Consider the following 17,950-nt stretch of genomic DNA (forward strand, 5'->3'; position numbering starts at 1 on the left):
CTGTCAGAGCAAGTGCTGTTAGCGAGTAGCACCTATGAAGGCCGGCACGGCACACGAGGAGGTGGGTGGCTAGCACCACGCCCGGCCGCCTTTGTCTCAACAGCGGTGATGTTCACATACCGCAGATTGTAAATGTTGTAGATTTGCTCTCCAACACACCGGTGTGCTGTACTAGTGAGGAATTGGCATGTTCTGTTTACGTGACAAACCTTACTAATTGGCTGTGTCGGGTGGTGGCGGGTTTAACGACACATTTATATATTTACGAGATCGAACCCAAAAAAAACCTGTATCATGGATACCACACCAGGTACTCATTTAAGGCTGAATCGACCTAGGGGAAGCCCAGGACCGGTTCAGATAATTGTCACTGGTGTTGGCCATGAACGAAAATCGAACTCGGGTCACTGGGTTCATAGCGCAGCGTGCTAACCGCGACACTACCACAAGAAAGACACACACACATGATAGGGGGCAGACACTGCATACACATAGCCACCATGGCATGTGTGCTGTTGATGATCTCTCAAGCATTTGGTTGAAACAGCTCAAGTATGTGAAGGACACCTCTGCCAACATCTCAACAACAACATTCAAACTTGCGGTCGTAATTGCCGTGCAGGTTTCTTTTCGCGGTTTGTGCCGCTCTGCGCGACGTTTCGCTCAACAGCCTCAGCGTCGCAAAAACGTCGGCCATCGCAGCGAACAAGACGGCAACTGCCCGAAAACAGCTACCGGCCGTCTTTTAATATTTGCGTACCGGATTGCTCCGCTTGCAACCCACGCCACTGTGTTTCTTCCACGGTTGCCGATGCCTCAGCAAGTGCCCCCACCGCCGTCCCCTGCTGCTGTTCCAGCAGACACAGTCGGCTTTGTTGCTGTTCCAGCAGATGCAGTCGGAGGTTGTCCTGGAGGCTGCCACGGCAACGGGGTGTGTCTGGCTGGGATCTGCCACTGTAACCAAGGATTCCTGCCTCCGCACTGCTCGCGAGGTGAGGCCGGAGAGGGCACCGCGGCCTGCCGCCCCCTCCCCTTCCCAGCACTTACAGGCCAAGGGGCAAGTGGTGCCCGCTGGAAAGTTTGGCAGCTTCTACACTCGGGGCCGGATTTATGCAATGGGGGGGGGGGCTTTAGGGGCTTTAGCCTGGGCCCTTGGATGTTGAGGAAGGGGATGAGGGAAAAAATGTATAGACCGCTTTACAATGGTTGAAACGTAATGCTGTGGGAATAAGAATAGGTTTTCACCCTTTCTGGCAAATTAAACAGGTGTTAAGATGGCCAAACACCAAATGGATACCTTTTGCAAGTAATCAAGCCTGCATTAACACTGTGATCCTAAAGTGTAATTACATCCATAGCATCAGATGTGTATTGCTACCAGTTACGTGCCGAAATTAAAATATTCTCGTTTGCTTTAACTTTGATGTAGCTGTCCAATTCGGAACCTCACATTTCAGACCAAAAGGGGAAAAAGCCAAGGTATACATAGCAATGGGGTATTTGGCATTGGGCACGCGTAGTGGTAAACCAGTAAAGGGAAGGAATTTAATATACAAAGAGGGGTCTCCGAAACTATAATAACCCCAGGCTGCCATCAAAGTGAATCTCGCTCTGTCTACAATAAAAATGTTCCCTCCTGCCAGAGTTTCCCCAAAGTGCCATCGCATTGTCATCAGTGCATCTGATTGGTAGTCTGTTGTGTGCATCAACGTCACACCTAAAGACCACACAGATTCCTCCTGGCGTTGTTTTCACATGAAGTGTACATATCCAAACTAGGTAGGAATCTCTCTTCCTGTCCTGCCCGTTTAAAAAAGATCACTGGGTCAACAAACTCCCTGCAGCAGCAGCAGTTCTCCACTGTTGGAAATAATAATATCCCATCGATTTTGTACGTTTCCATGTCATTCCACTCCATTTTAGTGCCTCGTCCTCTACACCATCACTACATCTTTTTCTCGATCGTCCTCTGTCTATGTTACCTTCCACTTGCATCGGTCTGACATTACCATGTAATAGCAGTCTGCATTCATCAATTCTCGATGTTGTTGTTTGAATACGTACTTGGAAAATGTGCACTTCCTGCAGTGTGTTTATATGTGTGTGTGGAGCAGTGGCTTTAAATGAAAGGTTTGAAATATGGGTGCTTATCTTCTTGGTTCTTTCGGTAAAGTCAGGTCTGTCTTTCCGACAGACCTGTTCTTCACCTGAGGACGGCTGCTTGCGTTGTGGCCGAAACGTCGTGAGAATTAATTTATTATGTTTTATTTGTATTATTTTATTATTTCCCTTCTACGTGACTTTACCGAAAGAACCAAGAAGATGAATCCCTGCAGTCACGAAAGCTTTAAATCGAAATTTATGGGTGCTTAGTTTAGGTGCCTCAATGTACGAGTCATTTCACATTTGTTTGAGTGCAAGGCCACTTTCAAAGTAAGTGACAATGATCCATGAGCACCAAGCAATTATCAATTTGCATCACTAATCTGTGAAATCATTTTGAATTAAAGCTTTCGTGACTGCAGGAATTCATATTCTTTGGGTCTTTCTGTAAAAGTCACGTAGATAGTACTCTTTGGTTCTTTCGGTAAAGTCACGTAGAAAATAAAATCAAATAATAATAGAACACGACGTTTCGATTGTAACACAAGCAGGTAAGAATGAATGATAAAACACGGACACGGAAACAGCATAGGCAGACACACATGCAGAGAGACACACACAAAGACACACCGAGCGAGACACACACCAAGACAAACAGAAGTACAATGAATCTGTGCCGAGGCCTTAAATAGAGATAGGGGGAGGGGTCGGGGCAGAGAGAGGACTGGGGAGGTGGGACCAGCGGACAAACGAGGGGACAAGGAGGGAGCAGTGCGGAATTCTGGACCACAGTGGCCGGAGGAGAGACAATGGTTTAGAGCAAGAAAATCGAAAGTTTGAGAAAGCAAATTTACACCATTGGAACCTCCTTTGCCAGTAGCAAAATATGATCATTGTTTTTTTTACCCTTTTATCTGGCAACAAAACTGACACCTTTTTTACAAGGAGTCATGTTTGCATTGACCACAATACCTGCGGTCGGAATGCAAACAAAAAACACAACTTTGATAATGTATGCACTGTCCTTGAAATTGATTGGTCCACACCCGAGACAGCTTTTCTTTTTTTAGCTTTTTTTAGAAAGCAAATTTAGTAAAATAAAAAAAAATTAATGCAATGTAACACAGAGGGTCGGTTAACACACAGTTAACGCATAGCCCGGTTGATTAGTGTTCTTCCAAAGATTGCTAAATTAGAAGTAAAGTGTGATAAAACACAGACACGGAAACAGCATAGGCAGACCCAAATGTGGAAAGAGACACACAACACAAAGACACACCGAGCGAGAAATAGGAAGTTTGACAACAAATTTAGCTAAATTAGAGAGTGTAATGTAATGCAACGCAGAGAGTCGGCTAACACACAGTTAACGCATATCCTGGTTGATTAACGTTCTCCCAAAGATTGCTCAATTATAAGTAAAGTGTGAGTTGTGAGTAAACCCTCCCCGTAGAGGTGGTTCAAACTAGATTTGAAGCTTTTGTGACTGCAGGAATTACTCTTTGGTTCTTTCGGTAAAGTCACGTAGAAAATAAAATGAAATAATAATAGAATACGACGTTTTGGTTGCAACACAAGCAGCCATCATCTGCATGTGTGTCTGCCTATTCTGTTCCCGTGTCTGTGTTTTATCATTAATTCTTACCTGATGATGGTTGCTTTTGTTGCAACCGAAACGTTGTATTCTATTATTATTTGATTTTATTTTCGTGCAGTCACGAAAGCTTCGATTCACGTAGATAGGTTCAAAGAAAATAACAAAAAACTAGGATGTTTCGATCGCAACACAGGCGTTCGTGTTGTGATCATAACGTCGTAGTTTTTTTTTGTTATTTTCTTTGAACCTGTCTACGTGACTTTACCGAAAGACCCAAAGAATATGAAATCTGTGAAAATTAAAAAGTTAAAGTGGTGTCAAATTGCTTGTCCGTTTATGACAAGACAGTGGTTTTTTATCACTAAACTCAACTTAGACAGGTTGTGAAACGGTTTGGGATACATCGCTGCAGATGTGACAAGATCTGAAATCGCTGCAACCCTCAAAAGCGCTAAGATACCAGTCAGCAACATCAGTAAGGAGGAGCGCTTTGAGTTATTTCAATAAAAAAAGATGGAAAATATCGTCATCCTCTCAGTCGACAAGGGTAATGCCACGGTCATCATGGACAAAAACGTGTACAATAGCAAAATTCAGGACCTACTTAATGATAGTCGCTACACAAAGATTAAAAGAGATCCTACCAACTGCCTCGTTACAAAAACGAACAGTATCATCTTTGATTCAGCTTCATTAATTGAACAGACCAAAACGTTTTCCCTAAAACCTTCTGCTGCTAGACCACCCAGACTATATGACTTACCAAAAATCCATAAAGAAGGTACACCCCTTCGTTCCATCGTCTCCACCACTGGCTTACCCACCTACAAACTGGCCCGATATCTGTCTGAGACCTCACAGCCATTCGCTGGTAAGACCACCTCTTCTGTACTTAACTCAGCTCACCTGGTATCGTCAATTAAAGACATTTCACTGTCCCCAGGTGACTTGCTCATGAGTTTCTACGTAGGTTCTTTGTTCATCAAGGTTCCTGTGCCCGATACCATTGCAATAATTCAAGATTTGGTCCAACACAGATTGAATGCTGATGTACCAGCCCTGGTGAGACACTGCCTCACCAATACATACTTCACCTGGAATGGAACATTCTACAAACAAACTGAGTACACTCCAATGGGTTCTCCCTTATCTCCGGATGTGGCCAACATTTACATGGAAAATTTTGAGACGAACGCCATCCAGGCAACCACTCTACGCCCGTCCTTTTGGAAGAGGTACGTGGATGGCACGTTTGTCATCTGGCCACATGGCCGACCAGCTCTGAAACAATTTATCAAACACATTAATTCCATACACCCAGCCATCTAATTCACCATGGAGGTAGAAAAGGATGGTATGCTACCCTGCTTGGATGTTTTAATCAAAAGGAGACCAGATGGCTCAATGAGCCACTCTGTCTACATGAAAGTAAACTATACTGATACCTACTTAAAACCTGATTCCCACCACCATCCATCCCAGAAGAATTCCCTCATCGAAATGCTACACCATACAGCTCAATGTATCTCCAACCATGAACACCTGACCAGTGAACTCAAACACGTACATTGGGCTCTCAAGGCGAATGGATATTCTGACTACACAATCCGCAAAGCCATCAACTCAACCGTGAGGAAGGAGCCATCTGAAGATCCATAACACTGTCACCTTACCTTACATTGCAGGGATAACCAAAAAGATTTCCAAAATCTTGAACAAACACAAGATCCAGGTCCGATTTAACACAGTACACAACATTCGTGACCTGATCCCATCTGTGAAGGACAAGACCCCTGACATGCAGTATCCCAGCGCCTACAAACTAACCTGTACCTGTGGCAGCAGTTACATTGGGGAAACCAAACGACATGTCTCAGACTGTGTTCGTGAACATAAGGCAGATCTGAAACATGGCAGGACCAATACTTCTGCCATAGCTGATCATTACTTTAATGCGGCTGGCTCATGTGAAATAGATTTCTCTAAAACGATGGTACTTTGCAAGCCGACTGGCTATCAACAGAGATTCGTTCACGAAGCCATCCATAAATACAGACACAATTTCAACCGAGACGACGGTTTTAACCTCAGCAATCATTGGCAAGATGTCATCAACCACTTTGGGTCATGATTTGAATTTGTGTTTCCTTGTCAACCTTGTCAACCTCCACCGTCAGCAGTGTGAATGGGCGTAGCGAAGTGCATTCCCCCCCCTCCCATCTCTACCCCTCCCCCCTCTCTCTCCCCCTGTCTGTGAAAGGCCTGCTCGCGCAGGCCTTTCACCCGCCCACTCACTCTGGAGCCCTTATAAGCAGCTGCGTTTGGAAGCTTGCCCCCTCTTTTCTCTCCACCTGAAGAAGACCGCTTGTGTTGCGATCGAAACGTCGTGGGATTTTATGCTTTTAATTTTTATTTTTGTTCTCTATCTACGTAACTTTACCAAAAAAACTAAGCATATAGGTTGTGAAACAGTGCTGGGGTATGTTTACATGCGTCGTGAGTCTTTCAGAGACACTATTTAGGAGACAACAACGTTTATTCTACACTTTATGCAACACCATTATACATGGGACTAAATACACCTTTTCTATCTTGATTTGAAGCTTTTGTGACTGCAGGAATCCATATTCTTTGGTTCTTTTGGTAAAGTCACGTAGGTAGAAAAATAAAATAAAAAAATAATATATCACGACGTTTCGATCGCAACACAAGCGGTCGTCCTCAAGCGGAAAAAATAATCCAGCAGTGGAACTGCTGAACCAGGAAGAAACACAGCAAGAGAGCTGTTACAACAAGATGTTATATATGTGGTGAAGGGCAAGCAGGCGGGGTCTGAGCTGGAAAGGAATTTCATCCCTGCAAGCAAGCACGTCAGTTGTGTTAATAAGGGAGATTAGGGAGAGAGATTAGGGAGAGAGATTAGCATGAAATGAGCTTCCGTCGCCGTGTAAGAGTATCACCCCCACATATGCGCACAACAGCAGTGTTGATGGGAGATTAGCACTATGTTGATGAGAGAGATTCGGCAGATAGATTAAGGTGATTAGCAGGTTAATATCATGTCTATGTGTAACACAAGATGTGGCACTGCCAACTGCACCGTGAGAGACAAGCGCGTCCACGCAAGAGAATCACCGCAACGGTGGTCACGCCAGTGAGACACACAGCCCATCACACAGCCAGAACCATCGATACATCGGGTAGAGGTGGCCATGTTAGTGAGACCAGCCCGTTAATGCAGAGGCATCTAACAGGGCAATGCAACTCAGAGAGTCGGAGATAACAGCCAAACGGAAGGGAAGAATGGAAGCACCACAGCAAGTTACGACTTTGCTTGGTTAACGTCCTTCCAATGATTGCTCAGCTTATACCCATCTTCTCGGTTGAAATTGTCTCTGTGTTTATATATCTGGATGGCTTCATGGACAAATCTTTGATGGTAGCCCGAAGGTTTTCAGAGTACCTTGGTCTCGGAAAAAACAATATCGTGCGAGTCCACTGCGTTATAACAATGATCAGCCACGGCAGAGGTATTGGTTTTGCCGTGTTTCAAATTTTCCTTGTGTTCGCGAACACGGTCCAAGACATGTCGTTTCATTTCCCCAATATAACTGCTGCTGCAGTCACAACTTAATTTGTAGACACCAGGCTATTGCATGTCAGGAATTACATCCTTCACAGATGGGATCAAATCACGGATTTTGTGTACTGTATTGAATCGGACCTGGATCTTGTGTTTGTTTAAGATTTTGATGGTTTTGATTGGGTCCTCAGATGGTTGTCTCCCCATGGTTGGGGATACAGCTTTGCGGATTGTGTGGTCTGAGTATCCATTCAATTTGAGGGCTTGGTGTATGTGCTCCAGTTCACTGGCTAGGTGGTGCTGGTCGGAGATGCAGCGGGCCCTATGGTGTAGTGTTTTGAGGAGGGAGTTATTCTGGGCCGGATGGTGGTGGGAGTCAGGCTTTAGATAGGGATCCGTGTGGGTGGCTTTCCTGTAGATGGAATGTTCCAACGAGCCATCAGGCCTCTTCTCGATCAAAACATCCAGGAATGGTAGCTTGCCATCATTTTCTACTTCCATGGTGAATTTGATGGATGGGTGTATGGAATTGATGAAAATTGGTTGAGTGCTGGCTGGCCATGTGGCCAGATGACGAAAGTGTCATCTATGTATCTCTTCCACAGAGAAGGATGTAGGGTGGATGTCAGGATGGCAGCTGTTTCAAATTTCTCCATGAAAACATTCGCTACCACTGGTGATAAGGGAGAACCCATAGGGGTACCTTCATTTTGTTTTTAAAATGTACCATTCCAGATGAAGTAAGTGTTGGTAAGGCAGTGCCTTACCATTCTCACTCTTGTTAGGCATAGGGCCACAATACACCTATTTATCTCGCATATGGGATAACTATAATTGGGTCAGAGCAGCTAACGTGCTGCCGGACCCACGATGACGTAGAAGTAGCACTTGGGTTCCAATTCATCTGCAGACAGCCTCGATCGCATATCGGGGCTTCCCTTTTATCTCTCTCAGCGCAGCCTGGCTCCATCCTCGGCCGCGCCTACCTCTGGAGTATTCCCGACGGCTCTAGGCTACACCACACCTGTTCCCTCTCTGGCTCCGCCCTTAACCACGCCTCCTTCGGGACCTCTCCAGACGTTCTCAACTACTCTTCCCATGTCCCCTCGTTCACCTTTGGCCCACATTACTCACCCTGGCCCATCACGTGCTTAACCTGTTGCCGGGGTAACTCGTCCTCACATGCCTTCCCCGACCGCCAACCGCCCCCACCACAGTCTCCCAGTGGCCGACTCTGCGGCGATTACCTGCGGCGCTAGCGGAGGCTGTTATCCCCTACTCTTATTATTTGGTTCTTTCGGTTAAGTCACGTCTAAAGATAAAATAATAAATTAAATTAAATATTGTATTCTATTATTTAAATATTGTATTCTATTATTTAATTTAATTTATTATTTTATCTTTAGACGTGACTTAACCGAAAGAACCAAATAATAATTCCTGCAGTCACGAAAGTTCTAAAATTAAGATCCCCTACTCTGTCGGTATGACTCATCTTGCTTTCTTCTGCGAGCACCCAGTACCATGCCCCTAGTGGCTGCACGGTGTTAGTCTCTGCCCATTTCTACGGCACTTGGCGCTACGCACCGTAGTGATCCATTTAACATCACTACACATGTACTATATCACCTCTATGGCACATTCCAAGGACCCACAAATCTGTGCTATAAACACAAGTGCAAAAAATTGTCAGCAATCGTTGGAATTATATCCTCGCAATTGGGTATCAAAATATTTGCTCTTTTATTGTATTCGTCACGCATCTGCGCCAATTATGACAATGTAAGTAGGTTGACCATTTCCATCTTCAATAGATTTTTGACCATCCAGTGTCGAGAATATTTTAATGGGCACTCCTGCGGTTTGTTACCAACATATTTTGGTTCGTAATTTAGTGAAAAGGAGTTCAAGTTTCAAGTTCATTTATTAGGTATAGCCCTGTGAACCATTCGGCTCTTGAATCGGGTGCAACCGCAACAAACAAGAAAACAAAAACATGAACAAAAAACATCTTAAAGTGAATATGTGACTAAGTGCAAACAAAAAGCCAAGAAAAGACAGCAAAATATTGCAGAAAAAAACACCGTACACCAACGCTGTGTGCAAAAATCCCAGGAAAACAAATGGTGTAAACTATCATGAGTGCAGTTGCTTTTAATTTGGCAGTTAGAAATGCCAGATATGCTGTCATAACCGTGGGCGATGCAAGTGATGTTGTAGTTAATAATGGGTGCCGTAGAAGTATGGTAATGACACTTAAAGAAAGATATGGTGATTAATTGCAATGAAATTTTGAGTAATTAGGTGCTGTATATAATGGGCATTTATAAATAAAAGTTGTGCCAGTATATTGGCTAGATAGTATACTGTGTTATGCCAATTAGTCTAAAATGTGTTTTTCCATGTTTTTTATTTGAACCTTCTGATTTTTTTATTCTCACAAGTACATTCAATGATGCACGCCATACGACTGTATATAGTTTGAATGACTTACATTTAGGCTACTGCATTTTTTTTTTACATTTTAACATGGGACACGTTCAAACAAACTTTTATTAACATAGCCATAATTTGATATGTAAAGAATAAAATGAGCATATTATTATTTAATCTGCTGTAGTTCATTTCCTGGATATAATTTAATATTTTGGAATGTGGTTTTTAATATCCGAGGCCAAAGACTTGCCTTTAAGCCTCATTTGAAGAAGTCTGTGCATTTAAATATACGTACATATGATTGAATGTTACTGCACTATAATAACAAGAGGTTGGTTTTTAACACTTTCCGACCAAAGTTGAAAGCGTTGATGTATTTTCTCTATCCGTCTGTGTATGTCTGTATGTGCATCAGTCTGTCTATCTGTAACATGGGGTCACGATTGATTTCGAAGAAGATCAAATACAAATTACATTCTATTATAAAGTTTACTTGCTATGAGGGATTTATTGTAGAAAAAAATAGTCAAATTGATCAAAGTGTTGACAAAAACTTGGCAATCAATAACGAGTCCTTATAAATAGATAAGTGCCTTTTTCAGTCAGAGTGATGACATCATTATGTGTGAAATCACGATATTATGTAATAACGTCTCATGTTATCAGAGGTGTGGACTCGAGTCATGTGACTTGGACTCGAGTCAGACTCGAGTCATGAATTTGATGACTTGCGACTCGACTTGGACTTGCATTACAATGACTTTGTCCCACCTATGAGATGTGGACTCGAGTCATGTGACTTGGACTCGAGTCAGACTCGAGTCATGAATTTGATGACTTGCGACTCGACTTGGACTTGCATAACAATGACTTTGTCCCACCTATGAGATGTGGACTCGAGTCATGTGACTTGGACTCGAGTCAGACTCGAGTCATGAATTTGATGACTTGCGACTCGACTTGGACTTGCATAACAATGACTTTGTCCCACCTATGAGATGTGGACTCGAGTCATGTGACTTGGACTCGAGTCAGACTCGAGTCATGAATTTGATGACTTGCGACTCGACTTGGACTTGCATAACAATGACTTTGTCCCACCTATGAGATGTGGACTCGAGTCATGTGACTTGGACTCGAGTCAGACTCGAGTCATGAATTTGATGACTTGCGACTCGACTTGGACTTGCATAACAATGACTTTGTCCCACCTATGAGATGTGGACTCGAGTCATGTGACTTGGACTCGAGTCAGACTCGAGTCATGAATTTGATGACTTGCGACTCGACTTGGACTTGCATAACAATGACTTTGTCCCACCTATGAGATGTGGACTCGAGTCATGTGACTTGGACTCGAATCAGACTCGAGTCATGAATTTGATGACTTGCGACTCGACTTGGACTTGCATAACAATGACTTTGTCCCACCTCTGCATGTTATGTATACTGTGTGACGAATCTCGTTGGGAGGCTTCGAGCATATCATTATTATCGCGAGGACGAACGAATGTGGGAAAAAGTTACACATTCCATGCATTACACTGTTTGTTAAGCTTAAGGAAAACTATTTAAGGAGGAAAACCATGCATGTGCATGGATTTTGTCTCTTCGATGACAATTTTATTTATTTATATATATTTCGTTCTCAAAGCAATTCAATTTCTACTTGCATGCAAACATTTCTGCGAATATTGGAAGTTACGGATTTGTCAAGCGGCCACTGAAATAACATTTTGCAACATAGTTGCCAACATAAATATGCCTTGATAGGTTTTCTTTGGAGCGCAGACCTGCGGAATTTAAAAGAACGTGAAATAATTGCGCTTTTTGCTGGAATACTCTAACGCGTGCTGTGGGGCACCATGTTTGGTTTTGGTGTGCCGCGCGATATGCAGATGGCTCACAATACAGCATATTGTGAGTCATCTAAATAAGGAATAAGTACATGATCATTTACAATTTATACACTCTTGATTTGAAGCTTCCGTGACTGCAGGAATCCACCGTCCCACCTGAAGACGGTTGCTTGTGTGGCTATCTTAACGTCGTGATCTATTATTATTTTCCTACCTACGTGACTTTACCGAAAGAACCAAAGACAATGTACACGATACAATTACAGTGTTTGCATTACCTAAAATGCAACCTCATCTCAGGACCCTGCACAAAACAGTGCAACAATTGGTATCCTGGGGTAAGGAGGGATGTAAATACCTTTATTTTTTTAGTGACAGTGACAGTCATTCGTAGGCAGGGGGAAAAAGAGGAAGGTCGTCTGGGTTTGAATAGGGGCAAGGAGTCCAACAACGCAGATGGCTGGGGGAAGGGAATACCAGACTGCTGGGAACACAGAAAAGCAGATCGAGCGACCGGCCACTGAGCGGAATTTTACTATGCGTAAGTCGATTAGGCCCAAAACTATCTATCAATACATTACAATTGGTTCGAATGCTGCTCACAATACATGACTAGAATTGCACGCGCAAGTAATCGATTATATGGAACTAATGCGCAATGTTACATTTTGTCTAACGGAGCAAACAAAACCACAACATGAGGCAAAAACCAAGACACAATATAAGCAAGATGGTAAAAATGAGACCAACATTATTGATCCTTGAGGCTAATCAATAATCTTATTATGGTTCAGGGTGGGTTTTTAGGGGGAAGAGGGGCAGTGTGGGTATGAACTATTATGTGGCCTATTTTTCTTTACCAACATGTGAGCAATGCACATCTTTACTACATATCTTAAAACCACAAGGTCACCTGTGTCCAATGTCAAATTCTCCCATTTTCTAAAGTGTGAATTGTGAATGCCAGGTCTGTTTTACACTTTATCAACATTCCGTTTCTTTGAGTTCGTGGTCTGGATAAGGCTGAGTGCTTTTGTGCGTGTTGTTAAGTCTAAATGTCATCGTTGAGTATTCATACACGGGCCATTTAGTAATAATTGTCCTTGATTCTTTTAGTTTGTTTCGTTCCTTCATATGACTTTCATCGATTGGCTCATACCTCGGGAACGTGCAAGTGATCTGGACATGTGTCGGTGAACTGAAGAACAAAATTGTGAGACCCAATTAATTCTGTAAATGCGGCTTTGGCCTTGGTTCAAATAGAGCACGGTGCGTAGGAAAACATTAACTCGCTGTCCTTGAGCAGCCCTAATAGAACCGATATAGGTTTTGCTTTGTGACGGGGAAGCCATTTACATTCTATTGAGGCGCAACAAGGCCTTCAGAAAATCACTTTTTTTTCTTTTCTGGGCGAGCCATACATTACAAAGCTTCTGTTCTCCTCCACCACTCGCGCGCACCTATTCACAATTCTTTGCACGCCTTTGTGGTCAGTGATTTGGAGGCCACTTGTTCATCGAGGGGGGGGGGGGGTCAGCATTTCAACACGTAAGTGTCACAGAGCCCGTGCGCAAGCCGTCTGTAAAATGCCCGGCCTCCGTGCTGGGTTAAAAGAGGACGTCGCCTCGTTGCGGGTGTTATAAATAATATTAATAAGACTGTCGTGGTTAGTTATCATCGTTACACTCGGTCATCGATAATTATTGTCAACGCGAGCCGCGGTATCATTCGTCAACGTTATCCATTTTATCATCGCCGTTCTCTAAAATTGTCTCAAAAATTATTCGCGTTAAAATGCCTTTGATACAGAAACGATGCTATCAGCTGATTTCAAACAGAATGCTTCACGTTAAAATAATAATTTTAGATTGTCGTCATAAGTTATGCATATTTCAGTAACAATTGTGAACGCGCACAAAGCGCGTTTTGAAACGTGTCTTATTTGGGATAAAAATACATATCTTTAAATATGTATTCATTAATTCCCTCAGCTGGTCATTCTTCAAATTGCACATTCCCCCACCCATTTATTCGCGAGCACCTTTCCCCTCGACCCAACCCTGCTACGCCAACACGTTCTCAGACATTCCAGAACATACTCGCTCGCCTCATCCACGCGACTCTTGAGACACATCCACAGCCATCTCCTTCACACAAAGACAAAGATCCCCCGTGTAGCCTTAACAGACTGTAGGGGCAAGTGCTTTTAGCGAGCACCTATGAAGGCCGGAACGGTACACGAGGGGGTGGGTGGCCAGCAACCACGTCCGACCGCCTTTGTCTCCCCAGTGGCAATGTTTACACACCGCACCAGCTACTCATTTGAGGCTGAGTCGACCTAGGGGAGGCCCCGGGACCGGTTCAGATAATTGTCACTGATGTTGGCATTGAGCAGGAATCGAACCCGTGTCGCCGGGTTCAGAGCGCAGCGCGCTAACCGCTACACTATCGCTCCCCACTCTCCTTCACACACACACACACGTGCTCGCCCCCACAGCACACTGACGAAAAATCGGATCGTCACCCCACACGTAGGTGGTCACGCTCCGTTTATTATCCACCCACTCGCGGAGGCGGACCCTCATCCATGTCGAACTCAACGCCCTCCTTCCGCTCACCCACCTGCTCTCCTCCACCACTCTGCTGAATATGCCCAGCTGTTTAGCACACACAACCGATTTGCTCACCGGACTGTTAGCAAGCTTCCAAGCTCACTCACATGATTACACCAAGCCCCGCCTGGCCAGCTGTTGCTCCAACACTCCTTCTCATGGCCACGTGCTTTGAAGACATGCTCGGGTGCCATCTCATCACCGATTCACTCAACACTCTCGTCGGTGTCTCGTGCACGTGCCAGAGATTTCACACGAAATGTAGTCTCGTGTGAAGTTTCGTGCAAGATTTTAAGGCATGTTGTCAATTTTATTTCAATTCACTTTTCTGAAGGAGGAAGAAAAAAAAAGCAAGCAGCATAGATTAGCACAAAGCTCCGAATGAGCCACAATTCTTGAATTTAAATGGACCCACTGCGCATACACACTTGTTTATCAGGAGCCATTGCCACACTCTGAATGACTTCGACACAAACACACACACTGAATATTAAAGAAAACTTACCAATGATGCCGTCAGACAGCAGTTATCACGTAGACATGGTTGTAACTTACACAGCAACATTTGTCCAATATTGATCAAATATTAAACATTTGCGTACCAGATATTCATTTCGGTGACTTTTTCCCATTTGCCATGGCTTTGCAGTTCCATCACTCCACATATTTTACGTGTTTGGGCACAGAGATTATTTTGGAAGAAGTGTTGCCTGCCTCAGCAAACAAACGCAGATGAATCATCCGGAATGCCTTTCCAACTTAAATAACGCATCACTTTAACGTTGCGTACGTGCAGCACTGAAATTACTTGACATACTGAACTGTAGATCTCATGTAAGGTATAATAGTTGTTATCAAATTAATAACTTGCAACCGAATGCGTGCTTATTGATTCTGTCGATTCCACCAACACCTCTGAACTTTAGAGACTTGCCGAGCATACTGCCGTCTTGCTGTAGTGGTCTTTTCTAGAATGCTTCTAAATTTCGAAGCCACTCTGATCGGCATCAGAGAGAGTCACACCACACCCACGCTCCCTTTCTGGCATACTATTCGCTGGCTCCACTATCAAATTCTCCGACCACATCAAGTTCCTCGTTGACACTCCCGACTCAACATTTTCCTTTGACGTCTACGTCAACCACATCGTCAGACCTTGACAACTAAAACCTCAGTGCCCTCCATCATTTACGTCCACTTATCACCTCCGAAATCGACAATACCCTTTCCCTGCAGCAAAGTAAGGCCTGGGCCTCGACTGTTACAGCTCCATCATTGTTCGACCAAGAAACTCCAATGCTTGCAATACATTCTCGTTCACGTCATCCTCGGCATCTGTGATCCTCGACTAGATTCCATCGCCTCCCTCCACTGCCTCCACTAACTTCCCATCGCCAGCAGGGTCAGCGACAATATTGCCTGCCTGTGTCACTGCGCCTCGCTTGCTGTCGCCCCCACCGTATCTTTCTTCTCACCCGTCACCCTGCACTGCAGCGCATGGTAGAGCTCTCCACGGCAGCGCGGCCTCGTCACTACACCAAGGACCAGGGCCACGGCCACTGCCAGACGTCGTTTCTCCAATGCGGCCATCACTGTTGCACATTCGCAGCTTTTGATCTACACCGACCATTTAGGGACACTTCAAGGCCTCCGCCTCTTTCTTGAAGGCCGTTCTCTTTCTTAGAGGCCCCACCTCCTTAACCTGGTTTTGGAGTGACACTGAGCTTGGCTCCATGCATCAGAGTCATTCATTCGCAAACTGAAATTCGGTATGCGAACCGTTACACCATGACAGTAGTTAATGCAAATCAGTAAACATTTTGGTATCTGACTTTAACTGGCATTGGTAGAAATGTAAATTTAACACGTGCTTTGGCTTTGGGTCATTTACTCTGCTGGATATGCACTCCAACTTATTTCACTTCATGCCTTGCGCTCGCCGATTGAGCTGTAGCTGTCAGTCTCTGCAAACACGAGCACACACAGCAAGCGGGGTGCAATGCAAGCACAGTTAACGGGCTCTATTTCCAACAACATTCAACATAAATGTGTGATACTGCATTGGCAGTGGGACACAAGCACACATAACAAAAAAAATCAAACACACGCGTCATTAAAACTACCTTCTTAGCAGAGAGGTATGAAGGCAAGATACGTTGAGTAAATATATGATATAGAGATTGAGTGAATATTTACAAATCTGATGCTGAGTGGTCGATTTTTGGTGGGAATTCATAGTTTCTCATATTTAATCTTGCCTCTAAAAGTATATTTTTGACAAGTGCAGATTGTATTGGGGGGAGGGGGGGGAAGCACCAACTCCGTCCATGATGATATTTATTTATTTCGGCAAATGCAGTTTCCTTTACAAGGCATCCCTTTGTCATGTCAGCTGATGTTTTAATAACAAATAGTGCTGCCCTGTTGTGACCTTTTTGACGGTTGAGGTCAGTGTTCTTGACCATTTTTTTCCGTGACCAAAATATCACAAAGTTCTGCCTTTATAAAGGCCACAGAGATCATTGTATTATATAGTATGATGTTTGGCAGTTGTTGTTATTATAGTGGTCTTCAAGGTTTAAATCATGATGATTATATTTGAGCTTTCACAGCCATTCAAGGCATTCTTTTTGGTTGACTGCCATAGATTGGCTATTTTGTACGTCGTACAAAGCAACACAATATTTCACATTCGGACGGCCTAACGGTACAGAATAAGGTTGTTTTTTTTACAGAATGTATTTTCGATTTGGCGAGTCCTTTGGGAAAATGGGCTTGTTTTGTCACGTTCGTAGAATTGCATCTAGAGCTTGCAAGTATAAAAAATAAAATCATCAAAAACATGAATTGCGATCATAAACGCAACATTTCAACTGTTTTGTGAGCACACACACAACTCGGCCAGAGAATGTGAGGGCCTCTGACGCACGTGCGTGTGTGTCTCTGTGTGTCTGTTTGTTTGCTTTTTTCAGGACAGAGATAATGGATTTTTGTGTAAGCAAAAATGTTTGAGTTTTTAATCCTGTTTGCAAAGCTGAAAGAAATAGAAAAATAAGGGCTAATGCTCCCCGCACCATGCTGAGCGACGGGAATGTGATTCCATTCAAAGACTCGGGGACTCTTGGCACTACAGATTGACTTGCCTGCGGACATTGAGAATTTGCGTCTGCATATCACCCGTAAAATGTGGCATGGCATGTCTTTCCCTCTTAATTTTGCGTGTAATTTTCGTAAAGGATTGTCCTTTACTTATTTTATTCACGTATTGTTTTTGTCCTTCAGAAGATGAATTATAAACGATTGCAATTACCATTTTCTCTGATTTTTTTTTTTACACTTGGAAAATGTAATCTTAATGACAGTGTTTCGGTGAGATTTATATATTCAGCATCCCATTCCCAAGTAGATCAAATACTATTTTATGTTAATGAGCAGTTTATAATTCCTACATAAATGTAATGGGGTTGAAAAAATCAAAACACTAAAAAATTAAATGCATTTGACACTGTTTTGCACACGGGTTGTCACAAATTGCCTTCTAAAACATAAAAAGTATTGAGCAATATTGTTTCAAAATGTAAATTATAAAATAAGGCGTAGATGTCAAAACATATTAAGATGCAAATATAGTACACGGTGAATACCAAGTTTAAATTGGCCCTGAACACACACCCAAAAGGGACATAGCACAAGCACACACAGCATCCAAGCGTACCGCGAATTCAGCTTAGCAGCAGCATTTTGAATATAAATATACTCA

General features: G+C 43.5%; 1 protein-coding gene across 2 annotated transcripts in view; it reads left to right on the forward strand.

Annotated features, from left to right (window-relative positions):
- LOC144936855 (teneurin-3-like) overlaps nt 1–17,950 on the forward strand; it is a 473,986-nt gene that overhangs the window by 344,863 nt on the left and 111,173 nt on the right. Inside the window, exon 10 of one of the 2 annotated variants that reach the window (XM_078864031.1) lies at nt 888–992. In XM_078864031.1, coding sequence (XP_078720157.1) covers nt 888–992 — 105 coding nt within the window. The remainder of the gene's footprint in view (nt 1–887; nt 993–17,950) is intronic. The other variant, XM_078864032.1, reaches the window with a different exon arrangement.

The sequence above is a fragment of the Lampetra fluviatilis genome, chromosome 17, assembly GCF_964198595.1.
Source record: "Lampetra fluviatilis chromosome 17, kcLamFluv1.1, whole genome shotgun sequence".
NCBI classification, from domain to species: domain Eukaryota; kingdom Metazoa; phylum Chordata; class Hyperoartia; order Petromyzontiformes; family Petromyzontidae; genus Lampetra; species Lampetra fluviatilis.